At 37.7% G+C, this 17,618-nt stretch overlaps 1 protein-coding gene across 6 annotated transcripts in view; it reads left to right on the top strand.

The window, feature by feature from the left end:
• LOC107766028 (uncharacterized) overlaps nucleotides 1–17,618 on the top strand; it is a 52,241-nt gene that overhangs the window by 16,296 nt on the left and 18,327 nt on the right. For all 6 annotated transcript variants that reach the window (XR_012694329.1, XR_012694330.1, XM_075219856.1 and 3 more), the window contains 3 exons: nucleotides 971–1,159; nucleotides 1,246–1,335; nucleotides 6,131–6,211. Coding sequence is in view for 4 of the 6 variants with exons in the window: in XM_075219856.1 (XP_075075957.1) it covers nucleotides 971–1,159; nucleotides 1,246–1,335; nucleotides 6,131–6,211 (360 nt within the window). In the remaining 2 variants the exon portion in view is untranslated. The remainder of the gene's footprint in view (nucleotides 1–970; nucleotides 1,160–1,245; nucleotides 1,336–6,130; nucleotides 6,212–17,618) is intronic.

Here is a 17,618-nt window from a genome sequence, read left to right on the forward strand (position 1 = left end):
AAAAAATAAAAATATATATGCAATTCAAGAAAAAAGTAACAAATTCATTCATAATGTTTCCTTAACAACTAATACAGTTATTTGTCGATTATATTTGTTGTTTAGTACCGCTCGATTCAAGATGGAACTCATGGGCAGTGAATGTGCACACCTTAGTGCCTTGCCTACATTGAAGTACAACTTAAGCGAGGAAAAGCGCTCTCCCCGAGATTTTCTGAGCTTCAAGGCTTAAGCGCACACTAAATGAGCATTTGACAACACTGTTCTTAAAAAGTAATAAGGTGCTCTATTCCTTTTCAAGATGGATCGAGGTTGAGAAATATGGCCTATCTTTTGGAATCAGAATGTGCCAATAAAAAAATTAATTGTATTAATCTACACATGTTTCTGTCTCTGTCAATTAGTAGTAGTTGAAATGAAGAAAAAAATTGTATGATGAGGATAAAAGAAAACAGAAAAAAAGTTCCCCTGCCAGGAATGAAATTCTACTCATGTCCCTTATTAGTCATTACCAACTTTTACTCATTAATCGCTATACCTCAATACAAGAGAAGGGCTAAACAACTTTATCTGAAAAAGAGGACGAAAGCTAGATAATATATTAAATTAAAGCTGAGCTATTGGCCAACTTAGGCTGCTTTCTGCTCTCTTCTGGACAGAAAGTGATTTTTTTTTCTTTTGGAAAGGTAGGATCTGAGCAGAAAGTAATCTTTAATCTACTAGCACACATCTAGTGACCAATTAATTTTTTGTTGGAATAAGTACATACGCAACAAGATAAATCCCTGTCTTTGCGCCACCTTCGTCTTGCCCTTGATTTTGACTCAAAATCTCGAGTAAAAAATAACTAAATGTTGCTAGATTAGAGCGGAATTTGTTCTTTCTTTTGTTCATATTACTAGTTGTTATAGGAAAAGCATATATACTTTGTAATAACAACCTATTGACTTGTAATGCATATGTGAAACAGTTGCAAGTTGGAGAGATATTGATGGGGCTTGGACTTGGGAGGAACCAATCAGAGTTGTTTGGAAACTCATCATGCATCTCGCTTGTTCTTCACCATTTATTAAAGGAACTTCCTATAGAAATAATTTTTTCTAATGCCTTGGACATTCTTCATCTCATTGAGTGTAGCTATGATTACTCCTTTGATCAGGTATTTTACTCTGGGATTCATGTGTAGCTGCTTCGTGAAGCTTTTAGTTCCGGTTATGCCTAACATCATTTCTGTTCAATATGCAGTGTTTGAATTTTAAGTTACTTGGACTCAGACTATGTGAAAACATATCTCAAGTGAATGAAGTCAATTTGGTAATGAAGAAGGTTATTCAGGTATGCAGTGTCTCTTCTTCAAGTACTATGTTTCTTTGAGGGTTGGGATGGGGGCGTCTCTTTCTGTCTCTCTTGTTAGTAATTATCTTTGTAAGTCTAAGATAAACAATGAGATGAAATGAGGGAATGCATGAAGACTAATGTTTTTTCTCCTAAAACCTTTTATGGTCACACTTACAATGTACATAGCTGTATCCATCAGAGGTGGGATAGTAACTCTATACTACATCAAGTATAATTATTTTAGCTTAACTGTATTTTACACTCCCCTTCTAATGGGTGCATACAAGCCGTATGTACCAAACTTGTTACATATGTAACTAGTTCGAGGACCGGCAAGGTACTTGGTATATTTATACAAGTTGAGTAATTTGACTTTATGAACTCAGTGGAATGTCTTTTAAGGGTATCTTTTATCTGACGAAGTGACAATTGATTTCTATGTACTTGCTCTAATGAAATACTAAATTTGATGTAATGTGAAGTGTAGTCTAATCTTATTGCACAAGCTTTTTGACCGGTAAATTTTTAATTATCACACACAAGTTTGTAGTCTGATTATCACACACAAGTTCCATTTGACCAATATGCAAGCTTCAATTCTTTGATTAGTTGTTTGATCTATAAAGTTTGCAAATTGCCACTACCATGATTCTATATTCTGCTTTTGCACTGAGTCTTGCAATCGTGTTTGTTTTGTGCTCTTCCATGAAACTGAATTTCCTCCAATTAGAATGTAATATCCAGAAATAGAAGTAGAGGGTCTTTCAGAGGGTGACTTTGCCCAATCTGGGTCTATATACCTAACAATCTGCTCATGTCCTTGATTCTTGTGGAGTAATATTTTTGTTGGAGAAGATATTATTAAACTTGGGCTGCAGACCGTTGCGTCTCTATGAGTATCTCATAGAGGGTCCACTAACTTATTTACAGCAATCACCAGGAAGATAATACCAGGTCGAGTCATTGTGAGATAGTTTAATTTCAGAGCCAACCTTATATATCTCTTTGGATTACCAAGAGACTCCCTGACATGGTAGAAGTCTAATATTTGGACTAGAGGGTGTCAGAAAGCCTACAATATGTACTCCTTGTCTTCTAAAAATGTCGAGCATACTTTATAATATAAAAAATGCTTATATTATAATATAACAATGTTTGATCTTGGGTGCTTGGGAAATGTCGCAATACATATATGGTCGGTTTGTAAGTGCAAAAAATATGTTGGTTTACCACAATTCCATCCAGGTCACTACCCATGCTAGCTATGTCATCAACATAAATTATCAAGGAGATGTATACAACAACAACAACAACAATGACAACAACCCAGTAGAATACCACTAGTCGGGTCTGGGGAGGGTAGAATATACGCAGACCTTACCCCTACCTCGGAGGGATAGAGAGGCTGTTTCCGGGAAACCCTCGGCTCAGAAAAAATAGATCTGCAACAACAACAGAAACCAGAAAAATAGTATCAGTATCGTAAAATGCAGCAAATAAATGAAAAGGCCAAAAATGTGAAACACAACAAAAACCTCTAGCAGTCCTAGACAAAACACTATCAGACTAGCCGGCACAGCGAGGAGATATATGAAATGTATAAATGTGGAACATAGTGTGGATAGAACATCAAATGATTAGCTTTAAGTCTATGCGAAACTTCTAACTAATTATGTTGAACTTACCAAGCCTTGTCCCATGAGACTATTTTAAACCATATGAAGACCACTGGTCACTCCCTAAGCAACAAAATACCTGTGATTACTTTATATATACTTCAAGATTACGAAGAATGCATACTCATTCTCGAACTGATGAAGAAGCCAATGATGAACGTCAACTATGAAGAAAAAGAGATGGATATAAGCAATATTAGCCGCATGAGAGAATGTATCACTGTAGTTGTGTGCGAATATCTATGTGTATAGTGTTTGTGACAAAACATGCCTTAAGTTGATCAATTTGACCATCCTAGCAACCCTCATCATGTACATTCTTCGATAACTAAAGGAAGATTCCTGGAGGCAGAGCAATAAATTCTTCGGTATCCTATGGTGTAAAGTAAGCATCTCGTCATTATAGCCTATCACGAGCTTACAAAGGAAGTGATTTGCCTGCAGAGGAGAATAGAGATGGAGGATGAGGACGACATGGGAACATAATGGTTTGATGATGAACGATGATATGTCATGGGGACATAAAAAGATGAGGATTACGGGTAAATTAAATATCTTCCTAAATGATCAGCCATGGACTATGTGTAGGAGACAAGTCTGTAGCAGGTTAAGGGCGTGAATAATCTGAATCTCGCACGATGCTGGCATTGATGATAAGTCGGGAGCAATGGTGCTGTGGGAGGAGACAAAGAAGTACTGATAGAATCTCAAGTGATGGCATGGATAAAATCACAGATATGTCGGCCCTGGGTTTTGGCTTAAGGGAAAATGTAGTACACCACCGGATGCATGGTACGCGTACACCACATATTTGAATCTTGTGGTGAACCAACTCAGGTTCTTAAGTAGAGAAGAGTAGAGGGACATGTTATCCACTGACTTACAAAAGTTGGAAACAATAGATTTATCGGTTATTAAAAAGAAAAAACACAGAGATGTCAAGATGGTAAAAAAGAGGTACTTGCTCTCGTCCCAATTTATGTGATGATGTTTGACTCGGCACGAAATTTAAGAAAGGAAGACTTCTGAAGCTTGTGGTCTAAAACAAGCCATAGATATTTGTGTGGTTATAAATCATCTCATTAGGAATAGAGTAGGAAGTTTAAAGTTGAATTGTTTTTAAATAAAGAAGTATGAAATTCTTTTTGAGACAGAGTAAAAAGGAAAGCATGATATATAAATTGAGACAGATGGAGTATAAAATAAGGTTGAGTTTCAAAGAAGGTGAAATTGCTTGACATAAAGCATGGAAGGAAGTCAGATGAATAGCAATGATATGTCGCCCAAGGATTAGGCAATGAAGAAAACAGGTGCTCTCAAAGACATGAGGAAGGAATAAATCAGTGTGTAAAACTTGATCTTGATAGCGGAGAAAGCATACTATTAATCAAATAACTTGTTGTGAGAATTGTATCCCCCAAAATTTAGTGAAACATGTGATTGTTTGATTAGATTGCGAGCGGTCTCGATGAAATGTTCTATTCTTCTTCTCAATTACTGCAATTTATTTAGAGGTATGCACGACCTCTAATGAAAAATCTTAAGAGAGCGCATAAAATGCTAAAACTGACAAAATGAACATTTTTGTATTATCCTCGTAAAATATGCATGGAACCTCAAACTAATTTCGAATATTAGTGTAAAATGTCTAAAGTTTGAAAATTTTTAAGTACATTTTGAATAATCATCGATGGAACTAATAAAGCAACGGAAATTCCGAAGTGAAACAGATGTGACGGGGACTCCAAACATCTGAATGAAGGTATGTTGCTCGAATCTTCCAAAAATGCCGCCACACCAGTCTCGGATCCTCCAAAAGTGAATAACTTTTAGAGGATCTGACACATACCCCAACATCTTTGAATGATGCGAGCAACATAGGAATGAATTAAAGATAAAAGTAACCTTGCCTAATTATTAGGACGACGGAGCTACGAGGTAGGGACAAACAGATATGTTTACTAAGTTGTCACTACTCACATTTTAGATAGAAAGGTGAGATAAACCATATACTATTTTCTGAAAGTTAGATAAATTTTTTGAGAACCTAATTTTGTAATGGTTGTTGTCACGAGGACTTGTTGGAATTAAGATGGGTTGAGTCGAAAGTGCAGTCGACTACCCCAAGAAGCGAAAAGTTGGTCAAAAGATGGCCGAGTTGTTGAAAAAGCTAACTCCGTCACTTGAACTTGATAGGAGAGTCTCAGTCTAGTTTTCCGATGATCAAAGTTGCTCCGGAACCTTGATTGGTAGACTAGGAGGGTTCACACAACTCCTAAGGACCGAAAAAGCTTGTGAAAAGTTGTAAACAACACTTGCTATCTTTATTCGGAGTGTGAGAACGTGTCAACCTTCCGATTCCGGGTGCAACTTCTTGTGTTGTGCTTGTAGAGTGTTCTAATGTTTATGGAGTTGTGGTGGTGCTTGTTTATGCATACATTCTCAGTAGACAAAAGTTTCCTAGATGGTATTCGGATATTGCGCAGTGACAATACTTTCCTCTCCTGGCGTTGCTAGTAATTGTAGGAGTAATTTGTCATGGAAGCTATACTATGTGAGAATTAAGATAAACAAGAAGCACCCAAGGGTGTGACTTAGCTATTAGTGCACTGAAATGAAGATCATGGGAAAATAAGGTTTGAATCCTAGCAAAGGCTAAAAAATTGTAAGATTTCTTTCCATTAGCCTAAGAGCTTGGTAGCAGAGTTAACTGATACCTGCACTCGATGAAATAGTTGAAGTTCATGCGAATTGGATCGGACAGCATCGTTATTCAAAAAGTAAATAAAAGGATAATCAAGGAGCAGAGATTGAGAGAATGTGCGGAGACTAATATCTGTGCCTGAAGGACTATAGTCACACTTACAATTTACGTAGCTATATGTACCAGTCATGGATATTGACTCTATACTACCTCAAGTATAGCTTTTTACAATCTTATCTCTTTCACAACGCCCCTCCAATGTTCATTGTATAAACACTTGATTTCTGATTTTTATTTTGTTATCTGGGTTCATCTTTCTTCACGTTAATCTCAAATAATGCCCTATCCTTTTGCAGCCCTGGTTCTCCACTAATGTGGCTCTTCACAATTTTAATTAATTTTTGTATTTCAGGTTGTTTCTCGGTTTAATAGCCTTGATGAGTACCTCAATGTTGTAGATGCTCATATAGATATTGCTCTCCAGAAACACATGGTAAGTTGAGAGAACTCTGGTGAATGGTTTATGTATATCTAACAGCTGTTCCATAGATATTTTACTCTTCTGCAACTATGGTGCAAAGCATGATGTCGTCTGCTATTGATCGTGCAACCTGTAGTCTCGATCTTTTCATTGAGCATATGTTGGTTCAAAATGAACTTGTGATGGTCTTTTTGCTTCTTCAATCATTTTTACTAGTTTTAGTTGTTTATGCTGTACATCCCAAAGTTAGTACATAATTCCTTTTATTCTTGTGTAAGTCAGTTTGGCTAAATTAATTCATTTTTAGGGTGTAGGAAATTCCAAGAAACATATTAGACAATGAAGGATCAAGAAATTTCTTTCCAAGCCCTAACTCAATTTGTCTTCAAATGGTCACTAATCCAATCAGTGGTGAAGTTTGTTCTAGCATCTTGATTTATGTGAGGAGCGCATGACATTCAACCCTCCACGTTTTGCTGATACCCATCTCTTTTTCTTCACTTTGTTCCACTTCCCAGCTTTTTTAGCAACCAGTGCTCGTAATGGTAATACTATGAGGGTGAATTTGTTTAGGTGGGTTAAGTTTTATGTTTCTAGTATATTCTTCTTTGAAGTCTTATTTGGATGTGTTTGGTTTGGTGGAAATGGTTTATGAGAAAAATGTTTACAGTTACCGTATGTTATGTGAGAATGCACGGGAGAAAATATATTATTGATTAATATTGACAATGATACAATGAGCCCTATATATATAATACATGTCCTACTCCTAATACATATGGGATTAGGGTTATTTACTACTATTTAACTATCAAACTAACATAGACTAGCTATTGCAAATAAATCATATGTACCGAGCTTGTTACATATATAACTAATACGAGGACCAGTGAGGGACTTGGTGAAAATATCAGCAAGCTGATCATTCGACTTCACAAATTTTGTAGCAATATCTTCCGAGAGTATCTTTTCTCTAATAAAGTGACAGTCAATCTCGATGTGTTTAGTTCTTTCATGGAACACTGGATTTGACGCAATATGAATTGTAGCTTGATTATCACACACAAGTCCCATCTGACTAATCTCACCAAATTTCAACTCCTTGAGCTACTGTTTGATCCAAATTAGCTCACATGTGGCCATAGCCATTGCTCGATATTCTGCTTCTGCACTAAATCGAGCAATCACATTCTGTTTCTTGCTCTTCCAAGACACCAAATTTCCTCCTACTAAGACACAATATCTAGACGTAGAACGTCTATCAGAAGGTGATCCTGCTCAATCAGCATCTGAGTATCCAACGATATGCTCACGACCTCGATCTTATAACAATAATCCTTTGCCCGGAGCTGATTTTATATACCGAAGAATGCGGACAATTACATCCCAATGACTACCGTAGGGAAAATCCATAAACTAACTCACAGCCCTCACAGGAAAGGAAATGTCAGGTCTTGTTACCGTGAGGTAATGTGATTTACCAAACAACCCTCGATATCTTGCAGGATCGCTAAGCGGCTCCCCCTTGTCCTGACAGAAGTTTAGAATTTGGATCCATAGAAGTGTCAACGGGTCTACAACCTGTCATTCCTATCTCTTCAAGAATGTCCAAGGCATACTTCCGTTGTGAGATCACAATACCTGAGCTAGACTGAGCGACCTCAATACCCAGAAAATGCTTTAATCTGCCCAGATCCTTAGTCTGAAAGTGCTGAAAGAGATGGTTCTTCAACTTAGTAATACTATCCTGATCATTGCCGGTAATAACAATATCGTCAACATAAACTACCAGATAAATACAGAGATTTGAAGCAGAATGTCGATAAAACACAGAGTGATCAGTTTCACTACGAGTCGTGCCAAACTCCTGAATAACTGTGCTAAACATACCAAACCAGGCTCGAGGAGATTGCTTTAGACTCCCCCTAAGCAACAAAACCATGTGGTTGCTCCACATAAACCTCATCCTCAAGGTCACCGTGAAGAAAAACATTTTTAATGTCCAACTGATAGAGAGGTCAATGGCGAATGGCAACCATGGATAGAAAAAGGCGGACTGATGCTATCTTAGTTACGGGAGAGAAAGTATCACTATAATCGAGCCCAAATAGCTGAGTATACCCTTTGGCAACAAGACGAGCCTTAAGTCGATCAACCTGGCCATTTGGACCAACTTTGACTGCATACACCCAACGAAAACCAACAGTCGATTTACCCGAAGGAAGAGGAACAAGCTTCCAAGTACCACTCGTATGTAAAGTAGACATCTCGTTAATCATAGCATGTCGCCATCCGAGATGAGACAGTGCTTCACCTGTAGACTTAGGGATGAAAACAGAGGGCAAAGATGACACAAATGCACAATGGGATGATGACAGACGATGGTAACTTAAACCGACATAATGAGGATTAGGATTAAGTGTGGACCGTATACCTTTTCATAGTGCAATCGGTTGATTAAGAGGAGACAAGTCCGCAGTATTAGCAGGGTCAGGTGCAGGACGTGAATCAGCTGGGCCTGATGCTGGGCACGGACGACGATGATAAGTCAAGAGTGGTGGAGCTGTAGAAGGTTGAACTGGACTAGGTGGTGGCACTGGAGCTATAGTTGGTGGCACTGGACTCGGTGGTGGAGCTGCAACTGGAATTGGAACTGTAGGTGGTGGAGCTATGGAGGCAGATGAATGGGAGATAGGGACTGAATCTCCAAAAGAAGGAACGGGTAGCACCTCAGAAATATCTAAGTGATTAACTGGACCCGTGAAGTATGATTGAGTTTCAAAGAAGGTAACATCGGCAGACATAAGAAATCGCTGAAGGTCAGGAGAATAACATCGATATCCCTTTTGCGTTCTCGAGTAACCCAGAAATATGCACTTAAGAGCACGAGGAGCTAATTTATCTTTTCCTGGAGTAAGGTCATGAACAAAGCACGTACTCCCAAAGACACGGGGTGGAAAAGAGAACAAAGGTAAGTGGGGAAACAGGACAGAGAATGGAACTTGATTTTGGATAGCTGAAGATGGCATACGATTAATAAGGTAACAAGATGTAAGAACTGCATCCCCCAAAAACGCAGCGGAACATGAGATTGTATGAGTAGGGTACGAGCAGTTTCAATAAGATGTCTATTCTTTCTTTCAGCTATCCCATTTTGTTGGGATGTGTACGGACAAGATGTTTGATGAATAATCCCGTGGAAGTTCATAAACTGCTGAAATGGGGAAGACAAATACTCTAGGGCATTATCACTACGAAATGTGCGGATAGAAACCCCAAATTGATTTTGAAATTTAGCGTGGAAGGTCTGGAAAATAGAAAACAACTCAGATCGATTTTTCATCAAAAATATCCAAGTGCACCTGGAATAATCATCAATGAAACTGACAAAGTAGGGGAATCCCAAGGTAGAACTGACCCGACTAGGACCCCAAACATCTAAATGGACCAAAGTAAAAGGTGACTGCTCGATTATCAAGACGCCTCGGGAAATGGGAGCGGGTATGCTTACCGAGCTGACATAACTCACACTCTAGAGTGGACAAGTGAGATAAGCCAGGTACCATTTTCTGAAATTTTAACAAACTGGGATGTCCTAACCGTTTATGTAATAAATCTAGTGAATCAGTAACGGGACAAGTTATTGAAGGAAGACAAGATGCGAGTCCATGTGATTTTATAAGGATAAGGTAATAAAGTCCATCTGATTCACGTCCGGTACCAATGATCCGCCCTGTACTGCGTTCCTGTATAAAAACAAGGTCCTCAAGAAATAAAATAGCAGATTTAAGTGATTTGGCTAAGCGACTAACGGCTATGAGATTAAAAGGACTACCATGAACATAAAGAACTGAGTCTAAAGGTAAGGAAGGAAGTGGACTTGCTTGACCTATTGCAGTTACCATGGCTTGAGACCCATTAGTCATTGTGACTGTTGGAAGAGATTAAGAATATGAAATAAGATTTGTTACCAGAAATATGATCAGATGCACCTGAATCAATGACCCAGGATTCAGAAGTTGAAGATTGGGAGACACAAGTCATGCTACTATTTGTTGGAACAACGGAGGCTAATCCTGAAGATATCTGTTTACGTGCTTCATACTGAAGGAACTTAATATAATCCGATAAAGAAACCATCTGGATTGGATTCAATGCATTGGATCCAACGGATTGTGAGTTAAAGGCTTCTGATACGAATGCCATTATAATATTGTGCCGGAAAAAAGCAGAATTTTTTCAAGGAATTACTGTTCTTGCCGGAAAACTTACTGTTCACGCCAGAAAAATCTCAAAGTGCTCGGAATAAAAAGAAAATAGTATGGGCCTGGTCGGAATTACTAGAAAATAGGACTATCCTGAAGAAATTTTCCAAAAAGATGACCAGAACACTGTTTATACGCAGGAAAATTCCAAAGTTGTCGGAATCTGTCGAAAACAATACCAATCGACTCGGAATTTATGTGCGACTAGGCTGTCCTCAAGAAGCTTGGCCAAAAAATGGCCGGAGAAGCACACACGCGCGGAATCACAGATTTGGGTGGCGCGTGGGGGTGCGTGGGGCGTCTGTTGCCGGAGAATCTTTTGGGGGTTTGGTCGCCAGAGGTTTCTGAATCTAATGGTGGTGATGGTTTGTGCACAACACTCACCAGACATAAGATGACGCAAATCAGTCACTTAGGTCACCGGAAAATTGCACGGTGACTGAATTATTTCTTCCCGGATGTCGCTAGAATGACGCACAATGATCTTTTCTCACTAATGCTCTTATACCATGTGAGAATACATGGGAGAAAAATCTTATTGATTAATATTGACAATGATACAATGAGCCTTATATATATATATATAATACATGTCCTACTCCTAATACATATGGGATTAGGGTTATTTACTACTATTTAACTATCAAACTAACATGTTACTTATTTTTATATCCAACCAAACACTGGGAAAGGAAAAATGATTTACCAGGGTAAAACATTTTCAACAATAAACACTTCTCCATGGAAACATTTTCCTTCATCCAACGCATCCTTTGTTTATGTTGCGTGTTTTTCTTGTAATTTTCATCTTACAATATGTTGATGTGTGCTCATCTCCAATACACCTCACATTCCAAACGTCATTCTCTTAACTTTATGAGCCTATCTCTCCCCTTGTAACTAAGGGGCCCAATCATGATATCTTTTGGTACTTTTTTTTGGTTTTCTTCACTACTTTGAACATCTGGTTTGCAAAAATGATGCTCCAATAAGTTAACGGTTATTGATTCTCTATAGAAGTAGGGGAGATGCTAGTGTTTGCTGACCTTAGAGCTCATGTTATGTTTGAGTAATTCATAAAATAGTTGGAATGTCCCATGCGGGTGATATGACATAGGACTCAATAGGTAATTTAATATTTGGTTACCACTGTTCAAATATGTGAGAAATAGCACGGGAAAAATATATTATTGATATATATTAAGTGTTTTATAATAGACCTATTTATATATAATGTTTACATATACCTAAAGCCTTCTCTATCAACTGGGACACTATACATGAACTAACTCTAACACTCCCTGTAACACCCCAGACTTTAGACAGAGTCCCACATCGGCAAAACATAAAAGGGATGCTGGGTATATAAGTTAACAAGCCTTAGATGATATCACTAGCGGGCAGGGCTGTTACAGATGGTATCAGAGCCACTCTTGTGTCAGCCTTGCCGATGGTGGGTCAGAGTTCAACTGATCTTAGGCAAATCCTGGTTAGGCAAGGCAAACCTCAATGCTGAGTCTAGGTGAATCCCATGCGGTGAAGCACACCTCAGCGAGAACGCTGAGCCCATAAGAGGGGGTGTATGTAACACCCTAGACTTTAGATAGAGTCCCACATGGCAAAACACAAGAGGGATGCTGGGTATATAAGTTAACAAGCCTCAGACTCTAGTGACGCGTTTTAAACCCATGAGGGCCTAGGCCCAGAGTGGAAAATATCACTAGCGGGTTGCGCTGTTACACTGCCCCTCTAGTTAGTGTATATAAATTATATGTATCTAGCTTGTTACATATACTAATACAAGAACCAGTGTGGGACTTGGTGAAAATATCTGCAAGTTGATCATTTGACTTCACAAACTTTGTAACATCTCCTGAGAGTATCTTCTATCTGATGAAGTGATAGTCAATCTCAATGTATTTAGTCCTCTCATGGAACAATGGATTTGATGCAATATAAAGGACAACTTGATTATCACACACAAGTTCCATCTAGCTGATTTCTCCAAATTTTAATTCTTTGAACAACTGTTTGATCCAAACTAGCTCACCTGTCACCATGCCATGGCCTAATATTCTGCTTCTGCGCTAGATCGAGCAACTACATTCTGTTTTTGCTTTTCTAAGAGAGCAAATTACCTCCTACTAAAACACAATATCCAGATGTGGAACGTCTATCAGAAGATGATCCTGCCCAATAGGGGTGGGCATTGGTCTGTTCGGTTCGGTTGTGAATATTATCGGTTTAGCATATCGGTTATCGGTTTACAAATATGATAAACCGATAACCGAACCGATAAGATATCGGTTATCAGTTAATCGGTTATTGACCATTATCGGTTTGGTTATTGGTTTACCCGATAAGATAACTCAATCTAGAGTTAAGCCAAAAAAAAAAAAGACAATTCACTGGAGTCAAGCAAAAAAGAGAAGAATTCACATATAGCATACTACCCATTTCTACGTTATGGCCACAACTAATATTTGAAGCATGCTTCATTTTGACAAATTCAAGTCCTGTACAATCTCAAAAATTGATACTACAACTCACAAGCATTCCATCTCCAATTCACTGGAAATAGCAGTTAACAGGAACATAAATAACAATTTTTTGGTTTCCTGCCAAACCATAACCAAGAGATCAATGTCTTTTTTCAGAGTCTAACTGTAGCAAGAGCAACAAGAGTACTAGTAATTCAACAGTTGTCCAAACACAACTGAAATAGTACTAATTCTTATTGGGTTATCGGTTAACCCGTTAAGAAATTGGGAAAATCGAGGCCCGAACCGATAACCCAATAGTGAAAAAGTTTTAAACTGTTATCGAACCGTTAACCCAATAACCCGATATCGATACCCCAATAAACTTTTTCGGTTTGGGATATCGGTTATACCCGATATATGCCCAGCCCTACTGCCCAATCGACATCTGTGTATCCAATTATATGCTCATGGCTTCGATTAGGGCTGCTTATCGGGCGAATTGGGCGGTTTTTTACTCTTAACGGTTTGGCTTAACGGTTATCGACTTTTAAATGTATTAATCCGTTAGCCACCCGATAAGATATCGGGCGTATTGGTATCGGTTTAGCTCTTATCGGGCGGTTTTTCGGCCTAACATACCTATTCACTAAATTGTGTTTTCCCTGTTTCAGCACTTTACGGAGAAAGATAGTAATCCAGATCCAGTTTCACAAATGATGATTGAGGCCAACAAGGAAAGTGCTAGAGGACATTGTCTTCAGAATCATAGTCCCCAGCTGAATATAAAGAATAGAACACCACCAATCATCACAAATGAGAAGCATGATATCAAAAGCACAATAAAAAACGTGGCAACATTTTTCTCTAGCTGTATGTTGAACAAAAATATTAACCGTGCTAAACAGTAAACTCCATTGATGTCTTTCAATGAAGGAAAGGACACATCCAACTGAAGTGGTGCCACATATATACACTACTTATTTAATTTAGTGAATATGTATGTTAGTATGAAACTTGATTACTTTAAATTCCTTTCACTCTCTTCTTCTGCAACTTCTACTCAAGAATATAAAATTCAGCAGACATCATCAAACAACAAAAAGAACACTAAGTTACTCTTTTGCACAGAAAAATGCTTCTACATACAGAGCAAATAAATACCATCGCAGCAGATAAAGTCAGCAGAGCTGCATGCTAAAGATCTTCAGGACTGTATTAATAATAATAAGTCAGCAGAGCTGCAAACAGCTTTACAAGTTACACAGCAGTTAAACACCATCGCAACAGATAAAGTCAGCAGAGCTGCATGCTAAAGATCTTCAGGACTGTACTAATAATAATAATAATAAGTCAGCAGAGCTGCAAATAACTTTACAAGTTACACAGCAGATAAAGTCAGATCAAGATAGTGGCTGATGCCTTGGCACACAGTTACACAGCAGATTAAGTTGGTTCCTGAGCAATTTCTTCACGCTCGGGCTCAAACAGAAGGCGACGCTCGGCCTGCATTTGGATGACGAACATATTATTAAAGAGCGCGTGCAAAAAAGACATTGCTGATCATCAGAAAGTCATCTAAACTCTAAAGCAGACAAACATAATCATGTAATTTCATCAAAAAGTAGGTGTCAACATCTATGTTGAACTTTGCTAATTTTGCCTCTGGTTCTTGTTTGGAGAATTAGAGGTTGATATCTTCTGGTGCAAATATGAACAACTTTGTTGTCCTGGGAAAGACACAAAGGTTGCAGTAAAACAAGTTGAAAAATGGATGCCTATGCTTCCAATTTTTGTACAAAGCGGATTGCTGAGTGTTTGTAAATGGGATATACTGATTTAGAGTTTGAAAGTATGAGTTTCAGAAAAAGAATTGCTGATGAATAATCTTACCAAATATATTAACACTACACGTCAATTATGGAAGAGTCTTTTCCATTGCTGGCTAAATCTGAAGAAAAAAAAAATTAAAATAATGAGTCGTGCGATAAATATAAGCATATCAACAACACTTATATACAACAAATATAGTAACAATATTATTACCTTGTTCAAGCTGCTCGATTTTATCAAGATCTTCCTCAACACTAATGGGTTGTTTTAATTTTTCATTTCGAAGCCAATCTTGAAGACACACTAGAGCTTGCACCAATTTAGGAGTTAATGAACTCCTAAATTAATCAAGAAGACGTCCTCCCGTACTAAACGCACATTCAGATGCCACACTTGAAACCAGAACAGCTAATACATCACGAGCCATCTTCGCAAGAATAGGAAATCTAGCTGAGTTCAATTTCCACCAAAGAAGAACATCAAATTCTTTAGTGTCATCCTCAGTTTCTTCACCTAAATATTTATCTAACTCTGTTCTAGTATCAACACCTCCACTCCCACTTTTATATTTTTTTATATCTTGCATGAGTGATTCTAAAAGTCCTATATTTTGGGTGCTTGCTTGACTGCCAGAAAGCTCGGAACTCGAAGTGTCCAATGAAGAACAATCTGAAGATGAAGCAAGCACAACACTTTTTGAGCTGGACTTTACATACTCACTGAATAATGAAGTCATGTACTTCGTCACTTCTGCTTGTATAGTTGCCCCCGGATCTACACCAAACATCTTTACAAGTGCAAAGCCAACTGATTCGATCTTGTAACGTGGATCCAAAATACATGAGATAAAAATTATCTTGTTCATTTCCCTGGATCACCCCAATACTTATCAAACTTTTCTTTCATATTCTTTGTCATTTCACTTAAAACTATATCTTCATTTGCTATCAATTGCTTCAAATAGACAGCAACTGCGCAAATTTCAAGAAAATGAATATTCGATGTAACATAACGTGATCCAGATATCTTCAAAGTAAGAAGATAGAAGATTTCAAGAAACTTTGTAATTCTTTTTACATTCTCCCAATCACTACTCAAAAGTTCACCTGTAGGAATTCCAACATCAATATAAGAATGCTCAAGATAATGTCTCAAGCCAATTTCACTAGAAGCATAATTTGAAAATGCACTTTCAAATTCAACAGCCCTGCACAACATCAAGTAGGTGGAATTCCATCTAGTTGGAACATCTAAGCATAAAGTTTTTTTAGAATTGAGTTGTTCAGCATTAAAACATTCTTGAAACCTTTTCAACCTCGCAGGAGACTGCCTAACATATCTCACCGCATGCCTAACACGTTCAATAGACACTGAAGATTCTTTTAAACCATTCTGGACCACAAAATTCATGATGTGAGCCATACATCTCACGTGAAGGTGAGTACCATTCATCAAATTAGTTCCCATTTTTGTTAATTGCTTAGATAATTCTTTTACTGTCACATCATTTGAGCTTGCATTATCAACTGTGACAGTGAAGATCTTATTTATTCCCCACTCACGTAAGCACCTACCAATACCGTTTGCCATATCTTCGCCTTTATGACTAACAATAGGACAAAAATTAATTATTCTCTTATGCATATTCCATTCACTATCAATCCAATGGGCAGTGATACATATGTAATTGATTCTTTGTATAGAAGTCCAGGTATCAGTGGTAATACATACTCTTTGTTTTGTTTCTATAAAAAACCTCTTCAACTTTTGCTTTTCTTCATTAAAAAGATCAAAACAATCCCTAGTTACAGTACTACGGGAAGGGATCCGAAAATAAGGTTGCGCCAATTTCATAAAGTCTCTAAAACTTCTCAACAAAGCTAAAAGGAAGCTCATCAACTATTACCATACGATATAATGCCTTCCTACATTCTTCTTGTTCAAATTTCCAAGTAACAACAGCTACGTCACCCTGACTACCCCCGGAGCAGATTGAAAGCCTAAATTTGATTGTTTTTTATCAACAATAGCAGGGCGTTTAGGACACTTAAGCATATGAGAAAGAAGTGTCGACGTACCGTCTTTGGTCTTAAATACATACTCAATAAAGCAATAGTCACATTTTGCTTTTGTACTCCCTTCAGAAGTAATAATTTCTGTAAAATGATCCCACACAACAGACCTTTTTCTCCTTTTTTGGTTATATTTGACTCCGTTGTTTGAGCTTGACTTGTTGCATCTGAATTAGAAGCCCCACTTTCACCCATCATCACCTTATCACTTTGTATATTTTCAGCCATGTATGAGTCACTGCAACAAGAAAAGAAAAGGAATGAGAATAAAGACACGATAATCTAATATGAATTACATAAATTACTTCACAAACAAGAAAATTTCAAAATTGTATAGGCTTCTCGTTATTGTGTAAAACACTGTTTTATTAATTTTAGATTAAACCTAAAGTTAAACCAAACTGAAGTTATTACTTGCTAAAGTTAAACCTAAAGTTAAACCAAACTGAAGTTGTAAACATCCTAGTAATTTAATAACCAAATACGATTAATTTGCACAGTACAAAACATAAGAACAGAGAAATGAAGACGAAGAAGGAAACCCTAAAATTATCAAAATCAACAACAACTTCTTCAACTACTTGAGTTACCTCAGATTGCACCTCTACTGTAGTTGAAATTTGTGAGAAATACTCCTCCTTAAAGTCCCAGCAAAAACCAAAAAATCTTATTCATAAGTAAGAGTACCTGGATAAGAAGATAAGAAGCCGCGACTCGCGAGAGGGAGAGACGAGACGGCGAGAGGGAGACCGGTGGCTGGTGAAAGTCG

This window comes from Nicotiana tabacum, chromosome 8 (genome assembly GCF_000715075.1).
Source record: "Nicotiana tabacum cultivar K326 chromosome 8, ASM71507v2, whole genome shotgun sequence".
Lineage (NCBI taxonomy): Eukaryota > Viridiplantae > Streptophyta > Magnoliopsida > Solanales > Solanaceae > Nicotiana > Nicotiana tabacum.